Below are 27,653 nucleotides of genomic sequence, written 5' to 3'. Positions count from 1 at the left end.
ACATGTGGCTTGTTAGCTGCATCCATGACACAGGAAGTACAATCTCAGAAAGAAGGGTGGAGCATTACATATAAAGGAAGTGTGTCATATCATTAGGGAAAAAGAACGTAAGAAAACAAGTGAATTACCACAAAATGTCACTAGATGGCAGCATGTGAACTATTTATAAACGTCCAAAGAAAATGGTTAAGGAACAATCTATATAAATTCTATGCCCCATTGGGGCTGCACAGCTTGATCAAAGTAATATCCCTTTTTTTAACTGAACGTAGACTTTAAGGGACATTAATAGTAAACAGTAAATTAATAGTAAACAGCTCATGTGAAAAACAGGCACATGAATGGAGCTTCCACTTCACTTTGCAGTGGAATCTGTTTTGTGTAAACAGTAGAGTAACTAGAAGTCATGTCTGACTCCCTGGCTATTCGTTCTACTGCTGAGACACCTGATGATTTTTCATTGACCTCAACATATTCCACAATTTGAACAGCGATCTAATTGACGTTGTTCATTTTTCCTTTCTGGATGAAAGGGCCAAGAAATGGGCATTGTATGAAGGTGATCTGATCAAGTTTCAACGTAGCCTGAGATAGATTATAAATAGACATTATTTAAAGGCCTAGTATTGCAAAAAGATCCATTTTGCTATTTTTCCCCCCAATGGTAAAGTAAAGGCCCATACATACAATACGAAAATCAGAAGTAAAATTTCGTCTGACGAGCGATTTTCGGATCATTAGTATGGTTCTTTCGACAGCCGATTCCGTCTTTTCGTCCGACCAAAGCTGGATGTGCAGTTTATAAAATTTTTGTCGTATGTGAACTTAACGTCCGATTTTCTTTTTAACTAGTACGGTTTTCAGACGAAAAAAATTGTAAGAGCAACACTTTTGCAATTGAATTTTCCATATGGTGAGTAACCTCTTCACTTTTGACATGAGACTAGCATGCAACAAAAAACGGGTGAACATTCGTCCGAAAATCTGTACAAGGCTTTGCACTTTAAAGGCACAAAATATTTATTCTTTAGCAAAGTGTACTTTTAATACATCTGACACAGATTCCTGTCATCTGTTGTGTAACCAGTTTACAGAGCTTGCTTGGCATGCTGATTCGGCATGTTTGCAATTGCACAATTAGCAACAGTATCTTCTATTTATGTTAATAAGGTGTTTTTCCAGACTGGATCCAGCACACATTTCTGGACACAACTTCCTGAAAGTTTAATTTATAGACCAGCTTTCTACTCGATGTCCAAAATGACTTTCCCTATTTTTTTATTTTATATTGTATCCTGCGTATACTTTGGTTATGCTGAGGAGAAATTCATTGCAGCAGTCTACGAGCATGTGCCGTTTTTTCCAAATTCCATACAGGCTCCTGTATCGCAAGAGGAGGCTTTGTCTCTTATGAATAAAAATCTTGATGTTTTGGAGACCGCAGTTATAAGAGCAGCACAAAAGGTAATGTTTGATTTGAATTAGTATTAGTAATAAACGCATTTAAGAAATCTGTTATTTAGTTACTTCTAATGTGAAATTCGCTTAGTTGTTCCCTTTTTCGTTTCAATCATTTTTATTACTTTTTCAAGAGAAGATAAGAAAACAATATAAGGTAACAATAATCATATACTGTATTTAACCTCCAGCAAGGCAAGTATACATAATGTTAATGACATCAGGGGGGACTAAGTTATTTCCATTCTCTATAAGTTTGCATCGCCGTAGATAAGGGGGGGGGGGTCAGGGGTGTTCAACCCCCCCCCCCCCCCCCCCCGGGCCAAAATCAAATGCATGGTGTCCCTGCTCTGCAGCCGCACATGGCACCAGCGACAGGCAGCACTGTAGTCAGTGCCACATAGAGTGTAATAATGTTGCTGCAGCAACTGTAATAGATCATTAGGCATACCCGCATGTACGTTGTGGTACACCACCAGGCCGGTCTATCAGGCTCTGGCTGAAGGCTGACAGATCTATCACCAGACAGCACAGTGGGGAGTCCGCAGTGCATGTAGTCCAGCTCACTGCTCTCTACACCCTGTATTCCCGTTAGCTTGCAGTGTCACTCCCACCTTGGGCTTGGGAGAGGAGCTTTGCCTGGGCCCTGGTGCGATTCACCTGATTCAAAATGAATGAGCTCAAATCACACCACACAGAATCGCAAGTAAATTGCACAAGAATATGGTGCAAATCCTGTGCGATTCACATGCAGACTATAGTGTGAAACCAGGCTTACTGTGTTGATTGCGGTGCAAATAAGGCCCATTCATTTTAAATTGGCTCAGATCGCACCAAAGTCATGCATGCACCAATTTAGGAACCGCACTGCAACTGGCGTGCATGGTCGTTTTGTGAATGCCATCCAGTGCAGGCAAACACACTGTGTTGCAACCTCTGTTTGAGGTGTTGTTAAGATAGCACTGACACCCACTGCAGATTGCAAGGGGGTGCGATTTGAATGAGGTGCATGAAATGTGTGTGCAGATTGAGGGTTTCCCGCATTCTAGTGTACCTCCGCGTATCTCCTAAGCAGCAGTGTGTTTTTCCTCTGCCAGTTCAGGAATGTGTGCAATTATACATCTTCTCGCACCCACTCAGATGTGAACCTAGCCTAAAGAAAAGTCAATGTATTCCTGGCTGGTAATTTTTCAGTTGATTGTTTTTTTTAATTCTGTGATTAATTGAAAACAATGAGTGTGCTGCCTTCCACAAGAGGGTGCCCTTTGTACCTGCCCAGTAAGATTGGCTATTACAGTGCTGTGGTAGGCAGTGCATTCCCCCTTCTTTTTTTTTTACCACTTCATCACTTTACCACTTCATCCATTCCTAACCAGAGCATTTTTTGCGATTCGGCACTGCGTCTTTTTAGCTGACAATTGCATGGTCGTGCGTCACTGTACCCAAACAAAATTAACGTCCTAGAGCTTTTTTTTGGTGGTATTTGGTCACCTCTGTGGTTTTTATTTTTTGCGCTATAAACAAAAAAAGACAGACAATTTTGAAAAAAAAAGCAATATGTCTTACTTTTTGCTATAATAAATATCTCCAAAAAATATATAAAAAAAAAAAATTTCTTCCACAGTTTAGGCTGATAGGTATTCTTCTTCATATTTTTGGTAAAAAAAAAAATCGCAATAAGTGTATATTGATTGGTTTGTGCAAAATTTATAGCGTCTACAAAATAGGGGATAGATTTATGGCATTTTTATTAATTTTTTTTACTAGTAATGGTGGTGATCTGCGATTTTTATCAAGACTGCGACATTATGTGACATTATGGACACTTTTGACACTATTTATACAGCGATCAGACCTACAAATAGCCACTGATTACTGTATAAATGACACTGCAGGGAAGGGGTTAAACACTAGATGGCAATCAAGGGGTTAAGTGTATTCCCTGGATGTGTTCTAACTGTAGGGTGGATGGGCTCACTAGAACATGACAGAGATCACTGCTCCCGATGACAGGGAGCAGTAGATCCCCGTCATGTTGCTAAGCAGAACAGGGAAATGCCTTGTTTACATAGGTATCTCCCCGTTCTGCCTCTCCTCGCCGCAATCGCGGACCGCTGGTGAACATCGAGTTTGCGGGACCAGCAGGCACGCTCCCGCGTTGCGCCCGCTAGGCAGCAAATTCAAAGGGACATACAGGTATGCCCCTTTGCCTGCCCGTGCCATTCTGCCAATCGCCGCGTGGCGGTCGGAAAGTGGTTAATCTGTAAGGCTACTTTCACACTGAGGCGCTTTACAGGCCTTTTAGCGCTAAAAAGCCTGTAAAGCCCCTCTCCTGTCACTCCAGTGTGAAAGCCGAGTGCTTTCACACTGGAGTGGTGTGCTTGCATTAACCACTTGACCACTGGGCACTTAAACCCCCTTAATAACCAGACCAATTTTCAGCTTTTGGTGCTCTCACATTTTGAATGACAATTACTCAGTCATGCAACACTGTATCTATATGAAATTTTTGTCCTTTTTTTCACACAAATAGAGCTTTCTTTTGGTGGTATTTAATCACCGCTGGGTTCTTTATTTTTTGCGCTATAAAAGAAAAAAGACAGAAAAATCTGTAAAAAAATACATTTTTCTTCGTTTCTGTTATAAAATTTTGAAAATTAGTAATTTTTCTTCATATATATTGGCCAAAATTTATACCGCTACATATCTTTGGTAAAAATAACCCAAATTAGTGTATATTATTTGGTCTTTGTGAAAGTTATAGCGTCCACAAGCTATGGTGCCAATATCTGAAAATTGATCACACCTGAAGTACTGATGGCCTATCTCATTTCTTGAGACCCTAACATGCCAGAAAAGTACAAAATACCCCCCAAGTGACCCCTTTTTGGAAAGAAGACATTCCAAGGTATTTACAAAGATGCATGGTGAGTTTTTTGAAGTTGTCATTTTTTCCCACAATTCTTTGCAAAATCAAGTTTGTTTTTTTTTTCTTTTTTTTTTAACAAAATTGTCATATTAGCAGGTTATTTCTCACACACAGCATATGCATACCACAAATTACACCCCAAAACACATTCTACTATTACTCCCGAGTACGGCGATACCACATGTGTGAGACTTTTACACAGCGTGGCCACATACAGAGGCCCAACATGCAGGGGAGCACCTTCAGGCGTTCTGGAGCACCCAGGCCAATTCTGACATTTCTCTCCTACATGTAAAAATCATCATTTATTTGCTAGAAAATTACATAGAACCCCAAAACATTATATATGTTTTTTTAGAAAAGACCCTAGAGAATACAATAGCGGTCATTGCAACGTTTTATCTCGCACGATATTTGCGCAGCAATTTTTCGAACGTGTTTTTTTTGGAAAAAAAACAGTTTTTTGCTTAAAAAAAACCCAAAACAGTAAGGTTAGCCCAATGTTTTTGCATAATATGAAAGATGAAGTTACACCGAGTAAATAGATACCTAACATGTCACCTTTCAAAATTGCACACGCTTGTGGAATGGCGCCAAACTTCGCTACTTAAAAATCCCCATAGGCGAGGCTTTAAAATTTTTTACTGGTTACAAATTTTGAGTTACAGAGGAGGTCTAGAGATAAAATTATTGCTCTCGCTCTACCGATCGCAGCGATACCTCACATGTGTGGTTTGAACACCGTTTTCATATGTGGGCGGGACTTACGTATGCGTTCGCTTCTGCATGCGAGCACACGGACAGGGGCGCTTTAAAATTGTTTTTTTTTTTTTTTTTTTATTGTTCATTTTACTTTATTTATTTTAGTTTGACACTTTTTTCCCCAAAAAAATTTTTTTGATCACTTTTATTCCTATTACAAGGAATGTAAACATCCCTTGTAATAGGAATATGGCATGACAGGTCCTCTTTACAGTGAGATATGGGGTCAATAAGACCCCACATCTCACCTCTAGGCTGTGCCTGAAATAAAAAAAAAAAAAAAAAAAAGATCCTGGCTTCGATCGTAGCGGTGAGTCGGTAGAAGCACCGGAGGGCGGCAGGAGGGGGGGACGTCCCCTCTCGCCTCCCGTAAGAACGATCAAGCAGTGTAACAGCCGCTATGATCATTCTTATGGTGTAGGGAATCGCCGGCTGAAAAAGCTGATATCTGAATGATGCCTGTAGCTGCACCCATCATTCAGATATCCCCACACAAAGTCAAGGACGTCGTATGACGGAAGGCGGGAAGTGGTTAAAACGCTTTTTTTTTTTTAACACAAAGTTGTCCATTTATACAGTATTTCTAACACATAGCATGTACATACCAAAAATGACAAAATGACAAATGACAAAATAGATTCTCCTACTCCTCCTGAGTACGGCGATACCACATGTGTGAGACTTCCACAGCCTGGCCACATACAGAGGCTGGGTATGGCTGAGCATGGCAGGGTATGGCTGAGATTGGCTGGGTATGGCTGAGCATGGCCGAGTATGGCTGAGCATGGCTGGGTATTGCAGAGTATCGCCGAGTATGACTGGGTATGGCAGAGTATGGCTGGGTATCACCGAGTATTGCAGAGTATGGCTGGGTATTGCGGGGTATTGCAGAGTATGGCTGGGTATAGCAGAGTATTGCGGGTTATGGCAGAGTATTGCAGATTTTTGCGGGGTATTGCAGAGCATGGCTGGGTATGGCAGAGTATTGCAGAGTATGGCTGGGTATTGTGGGGTATTGCAGAGTATTGCGGGATATTTCGGGGTATTGCAGGGTATGGCAGAGTATTGCGGGGTATTTCGGGGTATTGCAGAGTATTGCGGGGTATTGCAGAGTATTGCGGGGTATTTCGGGGTATTGCAAAGTATTATGATGTATTGCAGGGTATGGCAGAGTATTGTGGGGTATTTCAGAGTATGGCAGAGTATTGCGGGGTATTTCAGGGCATTGCAGGGTATGGCAGAGTATTGTGGGGTATTGCAGAGTATTGCGGGGTATTGCAGGGTATAGCAGAGTATTGTGGGGTATTTCGGGGCATTGCAGGGTATGGCAGAGTATTGTGGGGTATTGCAGAGTATTGCAGAGTATTGCAGGGTATGGCAGAGTATTGCGGGGTATTTCGGGGTATTGCAGGGTATGGCAGAGTATTGCGGGGTATTGCAGGGTATGGCAGAGTATTGCGGGGTATTTCAGGGTATGGCAGAGTATTGCGGGTTATTTCGGGGCATTGCAGGGTATGGCAGAGTATTGCGGGGTATTTCGGGGCATTGCAGGGTATGGCAGAGTATTGCGGGGTATTTCGGGGCATTGCAGGGTATGGCAGAGTATTGTGGGGCATTGCAGAGCAGTGAGGGATGGCTGAGCATGAATGGATGGATGGCTGCATGTCTCTGTGCAGCGCTGTGGGCACTACAGATGCAGCCCACAACGCTGCAGCCATCCATCCATCCCCCTCTCCGCTCACAGTGTACCGATCGGTACACAGGAGGGGAGGAGAGGAACTGATGACGCCAGTTTGTTTACATGTGATCGCGCCGTCATTTGACGGCGCGATCACATGGTAAACGGCCGCGATCAGCAGCCATTTACCGGGATCCGTGATGCGGACCCGGCGGTCACGGATGCTCTCGAGTGAGCGCCCTAGGGGGCGCGCGAGAGCCGAATTCTGGGAGGACGTCCCTGGACGCCCTCCCAGAGTTAAACAACCGCCCTGTAGCCATCATTTGGCTATGGGCCGGTTGTTAAGTGGTTAAAAAAAAAGTCCTGCAAGCAGCATCTTTGGGGTGGTTTAGGGGCGGTGTATACACCGATCCTCCACCGTCCCTGCCCATTAGAATGCATTGGAAGCGCTGTTGAAGCGCCTGCAACTGCCCCCACTGCCTCCATGTGAAAGTGCCCTAAAGGTAAAAAAAGTCAGTGAGTGCTCTGACACAATATGGTGCACTTTGCACCATAATAGCCAACCTTACTGAGGCGGTGCAAAGGGCACCATCTCCTTGTAGGTAGGCAGCACACTCACTTTGCACCCTATTCAGTTTGGACAATAAGACAATAGCCAACCTTACATGGCAGCGTTCATATAAACTGGAAGAAGGAAAAAAATGAAATCATGTTAGATTTTCTAAAGGACCTGATAAAATACAATTAAGGATGTGATTGCTTACTAGGGGCAACACATATCGTTTTTCATTTTTTCAGTCTTTATAATTTTGGCGCAGTTTATTTTATTTAAAAAGACTTTTACTTAGTACCTGTTGCTGAACCCTGTCTCTCTCTTCTTTCTCTCATTATCCTTTTTCTCAATATTCAGGCTCTGGGCACTCAAATCTGGAGGCCCCTTATTTGGAAGTCCCTTTTAATAATCATGTTAAGCCCTCTGCTCGCACACCCCAACAACCACCGGGCCAGGCTTCTGGGGAAGAGCACCTGGTCATCATCAACATGGGGACAGGGTGTTTTGCTAGGGAATGTGACTTGGTATGATTCAGAAGCAAAGGGGGCTGTATGCTTGTCGCCCCCCCCCCCCCCCCTAAGGTTTCTAAGGGGACCTTCTGAACTTTTTTTTGCGTGATCCCTGAGAATTTTTCAGCCAGGCTTCAGAGGTATTTAACATTGGTCAAACTGCACAGTTTATTTTTTATCTACCGGTGCCCCTTACCTGCATAGGCAGTTTTGTGGTAGAGGTACCCTGACACCCCACCGCCGCCAACTTAATCTTCCACAGTAGCAGAGGTTAATGCAGCTACAGGGCTGTCTCATTAAAGAGCTGGATCCTGCCAGATACACCATACTACAGGTTCTATGAATGACACAGGACCTCTGAATGGAGGAGGGGGGAGCTATCAATCAACTGCCCATTCCCCATTCCCCTTTCAGAGATCTTGTATCATCCTGTGCTATTTTTCTTAGCCACAGTCCCAAAGCAAGTGACACCATGAGTATTTTCTTCTCTTTCAATTGTTGCATACTTGTTCTGCTGGTGTGACTAAGGGGAAAAAGACAGCCTGGCAACCAACATTTTCTGACCATGCTGTCCCCCTGTTTTTTCATGAGAGGTGTACTTTAAAACCCAACTGAAATCACAGAAATAGATATGCAGTCAGATAACCATTGTACTAACATCTATTACCTTCAATTACCTGTTACAGCATTTATATATTTAATAATGACCGTAAAGTCAAATATACTACAGAAAGTATGCAATGCACTTTGTAACAGATATACAACTTTAAACTACAAGAACAGAAGTATATTGAACTTAAAGTGGATGTAAACCAGATTCATGAAATGTGAGCTGGGCACATTTATCTTCAGTGTTTTCTTCTCTCTTCAAAGCCCTAAGTCACGTGGGTTTCTCCTGCTCCACTGCTCTGTTATCAGCATGATAACGCCTGAGTTCTCTGTCAACTGTGATAAAACCAGGCTGAATTTTGTGTCAGGGTGGGTGCTATAAATAGATTAGCAGAGAGCTGGTCTATTCAGACACAGCTCTGCAAGTCTCTGCCTATGTGGAGTGGGGATGTGGGGGTGTGTGCCTTTCCTCCAATCAGCTGTCTCACAATGTATGGCAAGAATCCACACCCATATGTGAATCAGGAAGAGAAAATTCTAACAGGATGTGCACTTTCTAAACAGTATATAAAGTTGAAGACAGGAGATCTACAAGTAAAACTTATATAGGAGGATTTGTTTCATCTCTGTGTGTCGCCTGAGGCTGTTGACTTCACTGGGTATTAGTGAGGGTTTACATCCCCCTTAAAGCGGAGTTCCACACGTTTTTTAGTTTATTAAAAGTCAGCAGCTACAAAAAGTGTAGCTGCTGACTTTTAATAAACAGACACTCACCTGTCCAGCGATGCGGGCGCCCGGAGCCTCGCTCCTCTCCCCCTCCTCTTCGCCGGCACTGTCATAGCCACTGTGGGCACCTGGCCGTGACAGCTCTCGGCTTCATGGCCGGGCACGCATTGCGCATGTGCGAATCACGCTGCTCTCTGCTAGTGGCCAGGCAATCTTCTGGGACCTCTGATGTGTCCCAGAAGATTGCAGAGAGGGAGGGGCCGCCTAGGGGGAGAGGAGGAGTCGCCTAGGCGGCCAAGAGCATGAAGGAGGAAGTGGGACAGGAAGACCCACTATAAACTAGGTACACCCCCCCCAAAAAAAAATGACATGCCAAACGTAGCATGTAAGGGGGCGAGGAGTGCTTAAAGCGGAAGTTACACTTTTGGGTGGAACTCCGCTTTAACAAACTCTTTATTGCACAAAATAATCATCAGAGATTATGTTACCAAAACCAGCAATATATTTATCAACACTATAAAAACAACAGATCTGTCATCTAAAACCCTGGCTAAGTTCAGACCTTTGCATGTCCGGAATGCATGCACAATTCCACACTTTCTTGGCATGCAGAGAAACGCGCTGCCGTTTAGGAGATCCATGGCAGTGCCATTCATTTTTAATGACACCCCCACAGGCATCAGCAAATTGCAAATATATCTGTTTTTGTGCATTCCAAACAGCATGGTGCTGTCAGGGACTTCTTTTCAGCATTTTCCATGCATAGGGCAGCCCATTAAAATGAATGGATTGGCTTACATGCGATGAGTGGGAACGCACTTGCGCTCGGTCACACCTGTAGGTGGGAAACAAGTCTACATTTTTTCACTCTTTGTTATATTGCAGCCATTTGCTAAAATCATTTAAGTTCATGTTTTTTCCTCATTAATGTACACACTGTACCCCATATTGACAGAAAAACACAGAATTGTTGACATTTTTGCAGATTTATTAAAAAAGAAAAACTGAAATATCACTTGGTCCTCAGTATTCAGACCCTTTGTGGTGACACTCATATATTTAACTCAAGTGCTGTCCATTTCTTCTGATCATCCTTGAGATGGTTCTACACCTTCATTTGAGTCCAGCTGTGTTTGATTATACTGATTGGACTTGATTAGGAAAGCCCCACACCTGTCTATATAAGACCTTACAGCTCAAAGTGCATGTCAGAGCAAATGAGAATCATGAGGTCAAAGGAACTGCCTGAAGAGATCAGAGACAGAATTGTGGCAAGACACAGATCTGGCCAAGGTTACAAAAACATTTCTGCTGCACTTAAGGTTCCTAAGAGCACAGCGGCCTCCATAATCCTTAAATGGAAGACGTTTGGGACGACCAGAACCCTTCCTAGTGCTGGCTGTCCGGCCAAACTGAGCTATCGGGGGAGAAGAGCCTTGGGGAGAGAGGTAAAGAAGAATCCAAAGATCACTGTGGCTGAGCTCCAGAGATGCAGTCGGGAGATGGGAGAAAGTTGTAGACAGTCAACCATCACTCCAGCCCTCCACCAGTCGGGGCCTTATGGCAGAGTGGCCCGATGGAAGCCTCTCCTCAGTGCAAGACACATGAAAGCCTGCATGGAGTTTGCTAAAAAACACCTGAAGGACTCCAAGATGGTGAGAAATAAGATTCTTTGGTCTGATGAGACCAAGATAGAACTTTTTGGCCTTAATTTCCAAGCGGTATGTGTGGAGAAAACCAGGCACTGCTTATCACCTGTCCAATACAGTCCCAACAGTGAAGCATGGTGGTGGCAGCATCATGCTGTGGGGGTGTTTTCAGCTGCAGGGACAGGATGACTGGTTGCAATTGAGGGAAAGATGAATGCGGCCAAGTACAAGGATATCCTGGAGGAAAACCTTCTCCAGAGTGCTCAGGACCTCAGACTGGGCCAAAGGTTTACCTTCCAACAAGACAATGACCCTAAGCACACACGTTGAATAACAAAGGAGTGGCTTCACAACAACTCCGTGACTGTTCTTGAATGGCCCAGCCAGAGCCCTGACTTAAACCCAATTGAGCATCTCTGGAGAGACCTAAAAATGGAGGAATGGCAGAGGATCCCAAAATCCAGGTGTGACAAACTTGTTGCATCTTTCCCAAAAAGACTCATGGCTGTATTAGATCAAAAGGGTGCTTCTACTAAATACTGAGCAAAGGGTCTGAATACTTAGGACCATGTGATATTTCAGTTTTTCTTTTTTAATTAATCTGCAAAAATGTCAACAATTCTGTGTTTTTCTGTCAATATGGGGTACATTAATGAGGAAAAAATGAACTTAAATGATTTTAGCAAATGGCTGCAATATAACAAAGAGTGAAAAATTTAATGGGCTCTGAGTACTTTCCGTCCCCAATAGGGATGAGCCGAACACCCCCGGTTCAGTTTGCACGAATGTTAGAACCCCATTGATGTCTATGGGACTCGAACGTTCAAAATTAAAAGTGCTAATTTTAAAGGCTAATTTGCATGGTATTGTCCTAAAAAGGGTTTGGGGACCCGGGTCCTGCCCCAGGGGACATGTATCAATGCAAAAAAACTTTTAAAAACGTCCGTTTTTTCGGGAGCAGTGATTTTAATGATGTAAAGTAAAAAAAAAAAGTGAAATATTCCTTTAAATATCGTACCTGGGGGGTGTCTACAGAATACCTGTAAAGTGGCGCGTGTTTCCTGTGCTTAGAACAGTCCCTGCACAAAATGACATTTTTAAAGGAATAAAAGTCATTTAAAACTGCTTGCGACTTTAATGTAATGTCGGGTCCTGGCAATATGGATGAAAATTAGTGAGACAAACGGCATGGGTACCACCCAGTCCATTACCAGGCCCTTTGGGTCTTGTATGGATATTAAGGGGAACCTCGCACCCAAATTAAAAAAAGGAAAGGTGTGGGGCCACCAGGCCCTATATACTCTGAACAGCAGTATACAGGCGGTACAAATAAGACAGGGACTGTAGGTTTGTTGTTAAGTAGAATCTGTTTGTAAATTTCAACTGGTACATTTTTAACGTGTTTAGCTCCAGCCAAAAATACTATTTTAAGCTTTTTGGAAAACATAGGGAAGGGTTATCACCCCTGTGACATTTGTTTTGCTGTCTGTGCTCCTCTTCTGTAGATTTCACATCACTTTCTGTCCCAATGACAAATGTTTTTAGAAAATTTGGGTTTTTTAGTGAAACAAGGATTGGTGATAAAGCATCAGTGGTAAGGAGAAACGTTTTTCCCATATTAACTCTTACAGGAGAAAATTTCCCTTCCTAGGGGTAGATTTCATCTCACTTCCTGTTGTCTCCTTCTGTTTGCAAGTAGGAGTCATTTGTAAGTTGGATGTTTGAAAGTAGCGGCCTGCCCTATATAATTGGGGCCTTAGGTGTTGGTGTTGCCACAACACTGTAAGCTCTCACAGCGCCCTGCTGTGAAATATTAGATCAAGAATTGTAATTACATGCCCCTGTTGAACAGGGGAAGAAAAATTGGGCCTTTGGTGATGGTGGTGGTGCTGGTGCCACAACACTGTAAGTCCTCACAGTTACTCCTAGTGGGCACTGGAACGGGCCCTGCTGTGAAATATTAGATCAAGAATTGTAATTACATGCACCTGTTGAACAGGGGCAGAAAAATTGGGCCTTTGGTGGTGGTGGTGCTGGTGCCACAACACTGTAAGTCCTCACAGTTACTCTAGTTGGAGCGCAGGAACGAGCCCTGCTGCAAAGTATTGCATCAAAAATTGTAATTACACGCCCCTGTTAAACAGGGGCTGAAAAATTGGACCTTAGGCACTGGTGCTGGTGCCACAACACTGCAACCCCTCACAGATACTCTAGTTGAGCGCAGCAATGAACCCTCCTTGCAAAATATTGCATCAAAAATTGTAATTACACTCCCCTGTTAAACAGGGGCTGAAAAATTGGACCTTAGCCACTGGTGGCGGCGCCCAGAAACAAAAATGTTCTTACAGGCTATCAGCATGATCATGATCAGCATAGGCAGTCTTGAAGGGATCTGACATTTCCAAAAAAATTATTCGGTTACATCAGCATCAGGTGCTTGGTAGCTGGTGGTGATCCAAGACTGATTCATTTTTATGAAGGTCAGTCGATCGACCGAGTCGGTGGACAGACGCATCCTGTGATCAATTGCAAAGCCTCCAGCAGCACTGAATGTGCGTTCCGAAAGAACGCTGGATGCAGGATAGGCCAGTAGCTCAATTGCATACTTTGCAAGCTCTGGCCAGTGATCCATCCTCAAGACCCAGTAACCCAGAGGATTTTGGGTGGGAAAGGTGTCCAAGTCAGATCTTGCCCCTAGGTATTCCTGCACCATGTAAAACAGACGCTGGCGATGGTTGCTGGAACCGATCATACCTTGGGGCTACGGACTAAAAAATTGTCTGAACGCATCGGTCAGACGGCTACCTTCTCCACCGCTCCTTCTTTGACTGACCGAAGCCTCAGCAACACGTTGTCCAGGAACAGGAGTTTGCACAGACCTTTCTGCAAGGCCTCCCGAAGATGTTTCATCCTCTGCTCCCTCTGCGACAGCAAAATAAGGTCCACAACCTTACCCTTGTAATGTGGATCAAGGAGGGTTGCCAGCCAGTACTGATCCCTCTCATTGATACCACGAATACGAGGATCCTTCCGCAGGCTTTGCAGGATCAGGAGGCCATGCAGCGTAGGTTTGCTGAGGCATTCGGTCCGGAGTCCTCTGGGTCACTAAGGACGACAAGATCCGTAGTCACCTCCTCCCAGCCACGTACAAGTCCATGCGTTTCTTGGCACTGTAAATGATCCCTTAAAGACTGCCGCTGATGCTGAGTGCCAGGCTCCACCTCCATGCTGACACAATCCTTCTCCTCCTCCTCTTCCTGTGTGATGGGCGGGCATGCAGGAACACTGTCTGGATAAAGGGGGCCTTGAGAGCTAAGGAAGTCCTCCTCTTCCTGCCTCTGTTCTGCCTCAAGTGCCATAGTCGTACAGGTACTCATTGATGGCGCTCTGCTGCGTGTGCAGCCGCTGCAGCATGGCCAACGTTGAGTTCCACCTGGTGGGCATGTCATTAGGCGGTTCTTGGCCAGGTTAAATTCCTTTTGGGGGTCTACCAGCTGAGCACTGACATTATATGACCGGCGGAAATGCACACAGACTTTCCTGGCCTGCCTCAGGACATCCTGTAAGCCCGGGTACCTGTCCAAGAACCACTGCACCACCAAGGTAAGGACGTTAGCCAAACAGGGCACATGGGTCAGTTGTCCCTGTCGGAGGACGGAGAGGAGGTTGGTGCCATTGTCGCAAACCACCATTCCTGCCTTAAGTTGGCGTGGCGTCAACCACCTCTGAACCTGCTCCTGCAGAGCAGACAGAATCTCTGCCCCAGTGTGGCTCTTGTCCCCCAAGCACACCAGCTCAAGCACCGCATCTTTTGGCCTGCGTACTTGCGTAGCCCCTTGGATGCCTACGTAGCACCACTGGTTCCGAGGACAAAGCACAGGAAGAGGCCATGGAGGAAGAAGAAGAGGAGGGGGTGGAGAAGAGAGGTGTGGCAGAATCACCACTAGTAGTATTTTGGAGGCATGGTGGCAGAACAACCTCCAACACTACTGCACCCTGTCCTGCATCCTTCCCAGCTGGCAGAAGAGTCACCCAGTGCGTGGTGAAAGATAGGTAACGTCCCTGTCCATGCCTGCTGGACCATGAGTCAGTGGTAATATGCACCTTACCGCTGGCCGACCTGTCCAGCGAGGCCAAGACATTGCCTTCCACATGCCGGTAGAGAGCCGGAATCACCTTCCATGAGAAAAAGTGGCGTTTGGGAACCTGCCACTGAGGAACCACACATTCCACAAACTCACGGAAGGGGGCAGAGTCTACCAACTGAAAAGGAAGTGCTAGCAATTTTGCCAAGCTAGCATTCAACCGCTGGTCATGTGGATGGCTTGGAGCGAACTTCTTTCTGCGATGCAGCAGCTGGGGCAGGGAAATTTGCCTGGTACAATCTGATGTCGGTGTACTCATAGTAGATTCCCCGCAAGTACTTGGCTTTGACACACCTAGATCTACACCTTCATTCCTCTCAGTGCAGGTCTCAGAGAGGACTGAAGGTATAGTGGGGTTGGAGATCCCAGCTGATGAGGAGCAAAGAGAGGTCCTCTTTGTTCTTTGGTGTGGGTCTTTTAAGTACACTTGCCAACTAACTGCATGGCAGGTCAACATATGTCTGGTCAAGCATGTGGTGCCCAAGCGAGAGATGTTTTGGCCACGCGAGATACACTTGAGACATATGTTGCAAATAGCAGCGGTGGGATCTGATGCACTCGTCTCAAAAAAGGCCCACACCAAAGAACTTTTGGAATAACGCGCAGAGACAGCAGTGCCCTGCACACGTTTAGCTCTGCGGTGTGATGCAGTCAGTGTGCCTTCCTCTAGCTGAGTACCATCATCGGAGCCTTCAAAACGCTGGGAATCCTCCTGGAGCATGTACCCAAAACTGTGGTCAAACAGTTCGGGGGACTGCTCAGGAGGACATGGTAGGGCTAGGGAAGGAGTCACTGATGCCATTGAGCTGAAGGAAGAGGCCGTGTTGGCAGCTGCTTTGCTAGACAAAGTACCCTGAGCCTGGGTGAGAGAGGATGAGGAGGATGAGGATGGCTTGGTCATCCACTCGACCAAGTTTTCTGCATGTTGCGGCTCAACACGGCCAGCTGCCGAAAAAAAGGCCAAGCGTGTCCCACGGCCACGTGCTGATGAGGATGCACCGTGTCCACGACCAGCACTGTTGCCTCTAGACACAGAGCCTGCTTGCCCTCTTTTATTGGCTTGTGACTGTCTGCCTCTCCTTGTTGGCCTTCCAGACATACTATTGGCCTGCAGTGAGATGTAGCTGCACAAAACTGGGATGTATATATATACCGATTATACTGCAGATAGCAGAATCAACTGCCTGCCTGTAGTATTATTAGTATGAGAACACCTGCACTTGTCTTCAGGTAGCTATACTGTAGGTGCAACTGTTCAGGGTACACAGTACAGTAACTGTAAATATGTCAAGAGCCTACACAAGCACTTGGCTTTAGGTAGCTATGCTGTAGGTGCAACTGTGCAGGGTACACAGTACAGTAACTGGAAATACGTCAAGAGCCCACACAAGCACCTGGCTTCAGGTAGTTATACTGTAGGTGCAACTGTGCAGGGTACACAGTACAGTAACTGGAAATACGTCAAGAGCCTACACAAGCACCTGGCTGCAGGTAGTTATACTGTAGGTGCAACTGTGCAGGGTACATAGTACAGTAACTGAAAATACGTCAAGAGCCCAAACAAGCATCTGGCTTCAGGTAGTTATACTGTAGGTGCAACTGTGCAGGGTACACAGTACAGTAACTGGAAATACGTAAAGAGCCTACACAAGCACCTGGCTTCAGGTAGTTATACTGTAGGTGCAACTGTGTAGGGTACACAGTACAGTAACTGAAAATACGTCAAGAGCCCAAACAAGCACCTGGCTTCAGGTAGTTATACTGTAGGCGCAACTGTGCAGGGTACACAGTACAGTAACTGGAAATACTGTAAAAACACCTGCCTGCCTGTGAGTATATTAGGAAGAGAAGAACTGACTGACTCGACCTGCCTACTCTATCTAACTTAAATCAAATGACACTGTCTCTCTGTCTATCTATCTCTCTCCACCGCAACACACTACACAGGGCCGACATGCAGGTGGCCTTATATAGTGTTGAGAGTGTACTAAACCCCCTGAGCCATAATTGGCCAAAGCCTCCCTGGCTTTGGCCAATTACGGCTCTCTGTCCACACGGCGTTGTGATTGGCCAAGCATGCGGGTCATAGTGCATGCTTGGCCAATCATCAGCCAGAAATGCACCGCGATGCTGCAGTGAATTTTGGGCCGTGACGCGCCACTCGAATTTGGCGCGAACGGCCCATAACGTTCGTAATTCGGCAAACGACAGAACACACGATGTTCCAGACGAATATGCGTTCGACTCGAACACAAAGCTCATCCCTAGTCCCCACTGTATCTATGGGTTAGAAAATGGATACCTTGAACCTTTTTATATCACTTCAAAGTTGCACAAGGATCCAAAATAATCTGCCGGACTGCCCCATTGGTTTTGATTGACTAAAACTGGAGAGTGCAAATTCTGCTGCAGCTGTGCATGGTAGCCAATCAGCTTCTAACTTCAACTTGTTCAATTAAAGAGGAGCGGCAGTCATAATTTGTAATAAAAACATCTTTGCCATTCTGAAGCTTCCCTCCAACTACTTTGCATATTATTTTATATATACTGTGATTCTGTACTTGCCAAATATGCTGCAGAAATGTCCACTGAGTCTGGCTGCAACCATTTTAACTGTGGGCAGCTGAAGCTAGGACTGTCTTTAAGAACGTCCTATGACGAAACACGTAAGGCGGAGTCACGCTCACACGTCATACCCGGAAGAACAGGCGGGAATGCAAGGTGGGACGCACGCTTGGATTCATTTCCTAGTCCCATCCTTGCCTGCAGCCGTATCTGCACTGGATCTACGATTTTTAAATATCTGTTAAATCAAATAAAATGGACATACTACACCACGGAAGCCCCCTGTTTCTTTCTTTCTATATGATGGAGGATTAAACAGATTGATGGTGGGAAATAGTGGAGGAGCCCAGTCCTGGAATTCATGGTTGGAATTTCAAATCACTGAAGGGATCCCATGGAGCAGAGGAACGCTAGCAAAACTTGGTCGGAACTAACCACCCCAAGACACACACTCCTTCGCTCGGTACCCCTGTGGGGGTGATTGTTTCTGGTGAGTGGGGGAGCACGGGGGGGAGCACTTCAAGTCACCAGCTGATAAGAGCACGGAAGTCACTGTTTACTGCTCCTGGCATCCATGAACTGCACATTTACTGGACTCTGTTCCATATCTCTATTTTTTCATAGAAACTCTTGGGGATTTTTTTAATTTGTAATTTTTAATATATTTGATTATATATTAGAGCTTTATTAACAACTGCCTATGCACGTATACTGTTGGCTGTTATAATCTTGTTTTATATCACATGAGCCTCACTGTGATTTATTATATCACATGAGCCTCACTGTGATTTATTATAAATTAGCACAGAGGTCAGGTGCACTGACCAGTTAAATTAACATTCTTGGGAGGTCACATATATATTATGGTACTGGCACTTAATATTAATTAAGATTTTTCACTAATATTGCTGCTAGCCCCTAGGGGGGCGCTACACTGTCACAAAACTTTTGACCTTTGGGGTTATTATTTTCCATGCAAACTTTTACACAATTATTTATAAACCTTTACACATGTATTTATATAATTTTAATTATACACGGCACCTATCTTCATCTTTTAACACATAAGGAGTGTATACATAGCTTTATTTATAATTACTTTCAGTGTTTTTGTTTTTATTTTTCTTTACACATATGGCAGGTCCTTTATAGATCATATTTTATTTTCACATATGGTTTTAGGAGACAGTTTCCTATATGTATATTTCACTAAGATATTGCTTGTTTTACAACGGATTTCAAATCCCTAATTAATTAAATCTTTTTAGAAGACTGTAAACAGGAAGTGGGCTGTATAAGGTATTTACTGGCAGAAAAAAAATGTTTTACTATCCCAAGTTAAAACAACACGAGCAGAAGATGTAATAGATGAAAAGTTAAAAAAATGACTGAAGGTCCACTTTAAGCTTTGACAGTAAAACCTGGAAGCGGATTAGTTTCTAGACATGTGCACACTGAAATATTTTGTTTCGGAATTTCGTTTTCGTCCGAAAAATACATTTATTTAGTTACTCCCGAAATTCGTTTTTATCTACCTTTATCTCAAGGTCGAATCTGTCATTGCAGGCTTATGGTGTCTGTCGAATGTTCAAAGAAGATTCGACGGAGCAGCTAAACTGTATGTGTACATTTCCGGTCGAATTTTCCACCTACAAGATAGCTGTAGTAGAATTCCAATGTTGTATGACTAGTAATAATTATATATATATTAATTATTTTACTAGTCAACTAACATTAGAATTTTTCTATAGCCTATGGGCGGATGCATTTGACCAGAAATGTACGATTGCAGCGTTGTACAGTTTAGCTGTTCCGTCTAATCTTCTTAGAACTTTCGACAGACACCATAAGCCAAAGATTCAACGTTTGTATGTTTTTCGTTGCTTTGTCGAATCTTTGTCGTTCATGTTGAATGGTCTACTCTACCCCAACAGTCGGCCAACTTTTACATTTGTTTCTCAATCTCCAAGTGCAATGGCAGGCGTGGCATCCGACATTGTGTCAGATATTAATATGGCATTATAATATAGAATCTATAATAATAAATCCCCCTCCTCCACAACACGGGCAGCCTCTGAGGCTATCACAACACTAGCAACACTAGTATCTCTATCAAGTTCACAACACTAACACAATAGCAGCAGATTATTATGAAAAAGTTAAGTTGAACTGTAGCTTGCTTCATTATTGTTCTGCTGCTGTGCTTATGCTTAATTGCTAAATAATTCAGGTTCTCTGACAAACGGACCAGCTAAGATTGACTGTCTTCTGAAATGATTCAGTGTGTGTGTCTCTCTCTGCTAGCAAATCGTAAGTGAAAGTAAGTTGGCTGTACATGTGTACTTAGTTCTAGCTATTTGACTGCCCCTCCTCTTTGGTTACAATCGGCCAATAACGTTCATCATCATCAATATTTTTATTTTACTTCCCCCACCCAATTCCAGCAGCAATCTTTTCTCTCTATGTCAAATCTTTTCTCTCTGTGTAGAATAATCTTGGACTAATAGAGTTAAGGTTAGGTACATTCGACCACAGGCTCGATAGACACAGATTGTTATTGTCAGCGTCATGTCGAATCTCCTATCTATATCGAACTGTTGTTGCAACGAAAATGAAAATAAAGCATTTGTTTATGTTGGATCTTTCGGTTTTCGTATTCTGTACTTTCGTTATCGTTTCTTAAAACGATAACGAAAATACCTGAAATTCGGATGAAAATGCATTCGGACGAAAACTAATGCACATGTCTATTAGTTTCTATGCAGAGCTGCACCAGATTTTGCACTCTCCAATTTTAGTAAATCAACCCCACTGTGTCTTTGTTGGCGAGTCTGTCGGAGAGACTCGGTAAGTTGTTAGTCTGCAGTTGCTAATTAGTCATCACTGGACTGATGCCCTCTGTACAGGATTCAAAACAGATGTTGGAACAACTATAGCATATCCAAACTGAGGAATAGTTAATTCTTGTGGGGAGGGAAGAGAGGCCACTTAGCCCCCGTTCACACCGGTGCGACTTATCATATGATTTGATAGTTCCAAATCGCATGTCACCCCATTGCCGGCGATGGAACCGCTCATATCGCTGTGATTCATGTCACAGCAATTGTGAAAAAGATTACTGCACAACTTTTTATCGATTTCATTGCGACTTGCATAGATTTCTGGTAAATGAAGTCGCAAGGCGCAATTAAATCGGCAGTGCAAAATTGCACTGATGCGCAACTTTGAAATTGCCCTGAAGTAGCGTGATTTCAAAGCCGCACTGGTGTGAACCAGGGCTTAGGTGACATTCACACCAGCGATTTAGGCCGGTGCACATTGTAGTGTCAGGAATTCTGCTGTGGCCATTGGCCCTGTTCACTACAATGACAGGTTGCCGATGTCCGCGGGTTATTCACAGCTGTCCTCACAGCCAGTGATAACCTGTGGTGATTGTTGGCTGTGCAGAGAGCCGCAAACAGCTGTGGGTGCTCAGGCAAGCTGAATTGCTGCATGTGGCCGCTCAGATTTGCAGCAGCTTAAATTGCCGGTGTGAATGTAGCCTAAAGGCTTAAGGCCCGTACACCCGATCGGACTTTTTGACAACAAACATGCAAATTAGCTGTTTTGGAGCAACATCCGACCATGTGTATGCTCCATCGGACAAACTTTTTCTGTTTCAATCGGACTTTTGTTAGCTGTGCGAACGGACAGACTTTCTGGCAACAAAAGTCAGATGGAGCAAAGTCTGATTGTGTGCACATAAAGCCATCGGACTTTTGTACAAACTACAGTACGCGGCCGCGAGAATTGGTTCTCGGCGACAGGGTTCTGTACATCTCGTGCTGGCTGCAATAGGAAAAACACATTTTCCTATTGCGGCGAGTGCGAGAGGGAATTCCCCTCTGGGGGCATACCGGACCCTTAGGTCTGGTATGGATCTTAAGGGGAACCCCCTATGCCGAAAAAACAGCGTGGGGTCCCCCCCAAAATCCATACCAGACCCTTATCCAAGCACGCAGCCCGGCTGGTCAGGAAAGGGGATGGGGACGAGCGAGCGCCCCATCTCCTGAGCCGTACCAGGCCGCATGCCATCAACATGGGGGGTGGGTGCTTTGGGGGAGGGGGCGCCCTGCGGCCCCCCCACCCCAAAGCACCTTGTCCCCATGTTGATGAGGACAAAGGCCTCTTCCCGACAACCCTGACCGTTCATTGTCAGGGTCTGCGGGCGGGGGGCTTATCGAAATCTGGGAGCCCCCTTTAATAAGGGGGCCCCCAGATCCCAGCCCCCCACCCTATGTGAATGAATATGGGGTACATGGTACCCCTACCCATTCACCTAGGGAAAAAAGTGTCAAGAAAAAAACACAGTACAGAGGTTTTTAAAGTAATTTATTAGGCAGCTCCGGGGGTCTTCTTCCGACTCCGGGGGTCTTCAGCTGACTCCGGGTGTCTTCTAACTACTTCAGGGGTCTCTCGGGTCTCTTCTCCCTCTTTCCGGTGTCGTCTCAGCGCTCTCTGGTTCTTCTCCGGTGCCTTCTTCCTTCTGCCGGGCTCCTCCGCTATCTTCTGCTCTTTTGCCACTCTTTTGCTAGCGGAGGAGCCCGGACATCTGGATCTTCTTCTTCCCTCTTTTCTTCCAGAGATGTTGACACGATGCTCTCTCCGGCTGTAATGCTGTCAGTGCGCTCTGCTATGGCTTATATAGGCGGTGACCCCGCCCCCTATGACATCACAGTCCCGGGCATGCTGGGACTGTGAGGTCATAAGGGGGCGTGGTCATGTCATCCTATTTTTTAAAAAGCTCCCCTGTCCCCTCGTGCTTGCATGCAGAAGCGAAAGCGAACGTGGGTCACGTATGTAAACGGTATTCACACCACACACAAGTTATCGCCACGAATGTTCCAGCGAGTGCAATAGTTCCTCTGTAACTCTAAAATGGTAACCTGTAAAATTTTTGAAAGTATAGCCTATGGATATTTTTAAGTACCGAAGTTTGGCGCCATTCCACAAGCGTGCACAATTTTAAAGCGTGACATGTTAGGTATCTATTTACTCAGCGTAACATCATCTTTTATATTTTACCAAAAAATTGGGTTGTACATTGTTTTTTTGCATTAAAATTCACTAAAGTGTACTTTTTCCCCCAAAAAATGGTTTTGAAAAATCGCTGCGCAAATACCGTTTGACATAACAAATTGCAACAACCACCATTTTATTCTCTAAGGCAGTGATGGTGAACCTATTGCACACATGCCACAGATGGCACGCAGAGCCATCTCTGTGGGCACGCAAGTTATGTTGCCAGATCTTTACCTGGGTCAGATGACCTCTAGCCGGGCCACCTGTGATTGGTGCGATGAGACAGCTGCTGACACAGCTGTATCACAGTAGGCTAGAGCCCGCCTCATGTATGGGAGGTGATGGAGGAATGAGCATGTGCCGGGTCCACAGCCTATCACCTCAGAAATCTTCCAGGTATGTACAGTGGGGGGGGAGTAGCCCCAGAAGCACCGACTGCAGCATGGAGCCCTCCGCCGCCCAGGACAGCCTCTGCGAGTGCTAAGGGCACTGGGGTGGAATGGCCAATACTCTGCAGAGGACTTTATCTCAACTGCAGTGAAAGAGAGCCAAGAAGGGGCCGTGACTGGAGACTAATGGAGAAGGTAAAGGGGGGGTTGGAGGAGGGGAGTGAGAGAGACACATAGGACAGGGGCTGAAAGATAAACTGTCAGAGGTGAGCGCAGGGACTAATAGGAAGTTCTATACCAGGAGTAGGGATGAGCTTCGTGTTTGAGTCGAACCCATGTTCGACTCGAACATCGCCTTTTCGCCCGTTCGCCGAATTGCGAATGATATGGGCCGTTCGCGCCAAATTCGTGTGGCGTGTCACTGCCCATAATTCACTGCGGCATCGCAGTGCATTGCTGGCTGATGATTGGCCAAGCATGCACTATGACCCGCATGCTTGGCCAATCACAGCGCCGTCTGTAGAGAGAGCTGTAATTGGCCAAAGCCAGGGTGGCTTTGGCCAATTATGGCTCAGGGGGTTTAGTACACGCCCCACACTATATAAGGCCGCCTGCACAGCGGCCCTGTGTAGTGTGTTCCGGCGTTCAGAGACAGAGAGACAGTGTCATTTGATTTAAGTTAGATAGATTAGGCAGGACAGTCAGTCAGTTAGATGCACTTACAGTGTATTGTGTATATATATGCATCCCAGGTGTTGTGTGTGTGTATGTGTGTGTGTGTATATATATATATATATATATATACATACACTGTATTCAGTTTAGCTAGATCCGTTCCTGTTATTATCTTCCTACTGACAGGCAGGAAGGTGTTGTTACAGTACAGCTACCTGAAGAAAATTGCTGGTGTTATTCTGATCCTATTAGTACCACAGTCAGGCAGCTACACTATTTACAGTTAGTGTAGTGCGTCCTCCTCACAGTGTTCAGCTAAAGCTACAAGTTAGTGTAGTGTACAGTGTTCAGCTAAAACTACAAGTTAGTGTAGTGCGACCTCTGCACAGTGTTCAGCTAAAGCTAGAAGTTAGTGTAGTGCGTCCTCTGAACAGTGTTCAGCTAAAGCTACAAGTTAGTGTAGTGCGACCTCTGCACAGTGTTCAGCTAAAGCTACAAGTTAGTGTAGTACGTCCTATTCACAGTGTTCAGCTAAAGCTACAAGTTAGTGTAGTACGTCCTATTCACAGTGTTCAGCTAAAGCTACAAGTTAGTGTAGTGCACAGTGTTCAGCTAAAGCTACAAGTTAGTGTAGTGTGACCTCTGCACATTGTTCAGCTAAAGCTACAAGTTAGTGTAGTGCGTCCTCCTCGCAGTGTTCAGCTAAAGCTACAAGTTAGTGTAGTGCATTCTCTGAACAGTGTTCAGCTAAAGCTACAATTTAGTGTAGTGCACAGTGTTCAGCTAAAGCTACAAGTTAGTTTAGTGCGACCTCTGCACAGTGTTCAGCTAAAGCTACAAGTTAGTATAGTGCGTCCTCCTCACAGTGTTCAGCTAAAGCTACAAGTTAGAGTAGTGCGACCTCTGCACAGTGTTCAGCTAAAGCTACAAGTTAGTGTAGTGTGACCTCTGCACAGTGTTCAGCTAAAGCTACAAGTTAGTGTAGTGCACAGTGTTCAGCTAAAGCTACAAGTTAGTGTAGTGCGACCTCTGCACAGTGTTCAGCTAAAGCTACCTGTAGAAGGTTGGTTGTGTTTACCTGATCCTATCACTACCGCAGGCAGCTAAATTATTTACACGTTAATGTAGTGTGACCTCTGCACAGCGTTCCGCTAAAGCTACCTGTAGAAGGTTGGTGGTGTTTTCCTGATCCTATCACTACCGCAGGCAACTACATTATTTACACGTTAGTGTAGTGCGACCTCTGCACAGTGTTCAGCTAAAGCTACCTGTAGAAGGTTGGTGGTGTTTTCCTGATCTTATCACTACCGCAGGCAGCTACATTATTTTCACGTTAGTGTAGTGCGACCTCTGCACAGTGTTCAGCTAAAGCTACCTGTAGAAGGTTGGTGGTGTTTTCCTGATCTTATCACTACCGCAGGCAGCTACATTATTTTAACGTTAGTGTAGTGCGTCCTCTGCACAGTGTTCAGCTAAAGCTACAAGTTAGTGTAGTGCGACCTCTGCACATGGTTCAGCTAAAGCTACCTGTAGAAGATGGTGGTGTTCTCATACTACAGGCAGGCAGTTGATTTTGCTAGCTGCGGTATCAGTATATCAGCATGGACACGGTGCATCCTCATCAGCACGTGGCCGTGGGACACGCTTGGCCTTTTTTTCGGCAGCTGGCTGTGTTGAGCCGCAACATGTAGAAGACTTGGTCGAGTAGATGACCAAGCCGTCCTCATCCTCCTCATCCTCTCTCACCCATGCTCAGGGTACTTTGTTGGCAAAGCAGCTGCCAACGCGGCCTCTTTCCCCGCCTCAATGGCATCAGTGACTCCTTCCCTAGCCCCACCATGTCCTCCTCAGGAGTCCCTCAAACTGTTTGACCACAGTGTTGGGTACATGCTCCAGGAGGATGCTCAGCATTTAGAAGGCTCTGATGATGATACTGAGCTAGATGAAGACAGTAACGTGAGCACGGACAGAGGGGGTGCCCAAGAAGGACAGCAATCTGGCAGTCATGCTCCCCCGCTGCAGCATACTGCCAGGTTTGCTCCAGTGATGAGGAGGGAGGGGATGATGAGGTCACTGACTCAACGTGGGTGCCTGATAGGAGAGAGGAGGAGGAGGAGGAGGCACATCACCAACGAGGCAGGATGTCCTCCAGGGGCCAGCCTAAGGGCAGCACACTGACTGCATCACACTGCAAAGCTCCGCATGTGCAGGGCGCTGTTGTCTCTGTGCATAATTCCAAAAGTTCTTTGGTGTGGGCCTTTTTTAAAACAAGTGCATCAGATCGCACCGCTGCTATTTACAACATATGTCTCAAGCGTATCTCGCTTGACCAAAACATCTCCCGCTTGGGCACCACATGCTTGACCAGACATATGTTGACCTGCCATGCAGTTCGTTGGCAAGCGTACCTTAAAGACCCACACCAAAGAACTAAGAGGACCTCTCCTTGCTCCTCATCAGCTGAGATCTCCAACCCCACTACACCTTCAGTCCTCTCTTAGACCTGCACTGAGAGGAATGAAGGTGTAGAATTAGGTGTGTCACAGCCAAGTACTTGTGGGCTATCTGCTTTCGGTACACCGACGTCAGATTGTACCAGGAAGATTTCTCTGCCCCAGCTGCTGCACCACCAAAAGAAGTTCGCTCCCAGCCATCCACATGCCCAGCGGTTGAATGCTAGCTTGGCAAAATTGCTAGCACTTCAACTGCTACCTTTTCAGTTGGTAGACTCTGCCCCCTTCCGTGAGTTTGTGGAATGTGCAGTTCCTCAGTGGCAGGTACCCAAACGCCACTTTTTCTCACGGAAGGCGATTCCGGCTCTCTACCGGCATGTGGAAGGCAATGTCCATGCCTCTTTTGAACAGGGCGGTCAGCGGTAAGGTGCATATTACCGTTGACTCATGGTCCAGCAGGCATGGACAGGGACGTTACCTAAGTTTCACGGTGCATTCGGTGACTCTGCTGGCAGCTGGGAAAGATGCAGGACAAGGTGCAGTAGTGTTGGAGGTTGTCCCGCCACCACTCCTCAAAAATGCCACTACTAATGATTCTGACACACCTCTCTCCTCCACCCCCCCCTCTTCTTCTTCCTCCATGGCCTCTTCCTGTGCTTTGTCCTCAGAACCAGCGGTGCTCCGTAGGCGTTCAAGGGGCTACGCAAGTATGCAGGCCAAAAGATGCCATGTGGTGCTTGAGCTGGTGTGCTTGGGGGACAGGAGCCACACTGGGGAAGAGGCTCTGTCAGCTCTGCAGGGGCAAGTTCAGAGGTGGTTGATGCCACGCCAGCTTAAGGCAGGAATGGTGGTTTGCGACAATGGCACCAACCTCCTCTCCGCCCTCCCACAAGGACAATTGCCCTGTTTGGCTCACGTCCTTAACTTGGTGGTGCAGTGGTTCTTGGGCAGGTACCCGGGCTTACAGGATGCCCTAAGGCAGGCCAGGAAAGTCTGTGTGCATATAATGCCAGTGCTCGGCTGGCAGACCTCCAAAAGGAATTTAACCTGCCCAAGAATCGCCTAATCTATGACATGCCCACCAGGTGGAACACAATGTTGGCCATGCTGCAGCGGCTGCACATGCAGCAGAGGGAGATCAATGAGTACCTGTGCCACTATGGCACCAGGACAGGGTCAGGGGAGCTTGGTTTTTTCCCACGCCAGTGGGACATGATCAGGAAAGCATGCACTGTCCTGTCACCATTTGAGGAGGCCACGAGGATGGTGAGCAGTGACAGTGCATGCATCAGTGACACTGTCCCCCTTGTCCACTTGTTGGAGCACACGCTGCATGGAATAATGGACAAGGCACTTGAGGCAGAACAGAGGCAGGAAGAGGAGGATTTCCTTAGCTCTCAAGACCCCCTTTATCCAGACAGTGTTCCTGCGAGCCCGCCGATCACACAGGAAGAGGACGAGGAGGAGGAGGAAGATTGTGTCAGTATGGAGG

General features: G+C 45.7%; 1 protein-coding gene across 1 annotated transcript in view; it reads left to right on the top strand.

The window, feature by feature from the left end:
• The first annotated feature begins 1,080 nt into the window (after positions 1-1,080).
• LOC141140290 (pantetheinase-like) overlaps positions 1,081-27,653 on the top strand; it is a 110,088-nt gene continuing 83,515 nt past the window's right edge. The window contains exon 1 of the mRNA XM_073627297.1: positions 1,081-1,464. Coding sequence (XP_073483398.1) covers positions 1,120-1,464 — 345 coding nt within the window. The 5' untranslated portion in view covers positions 1,081-1,119. The remainder of the gene's footprint in view (positions 1,465-27,653) is intronic.

The sequence above is a fragment of the Aquarana catesbeiana genome, linkage group LG04, assembly GCF_042186555.1.
Source record: "Aquarana catesbeiana isolate 2022-GZ linkage group LG04, ASM4218655v1, whole genome shotgun sequence".
Lineage (NCBI taxonomy): Eukaryota > Metazoa > Chordata > Amphibia > Anura > Ranidae > Aquarana > Aquarana catesbeiana.
Note: the sequence above shows the minus strand (reverse complement) of the source record. Positions and strands in the feature narration are given on the sequence as shown.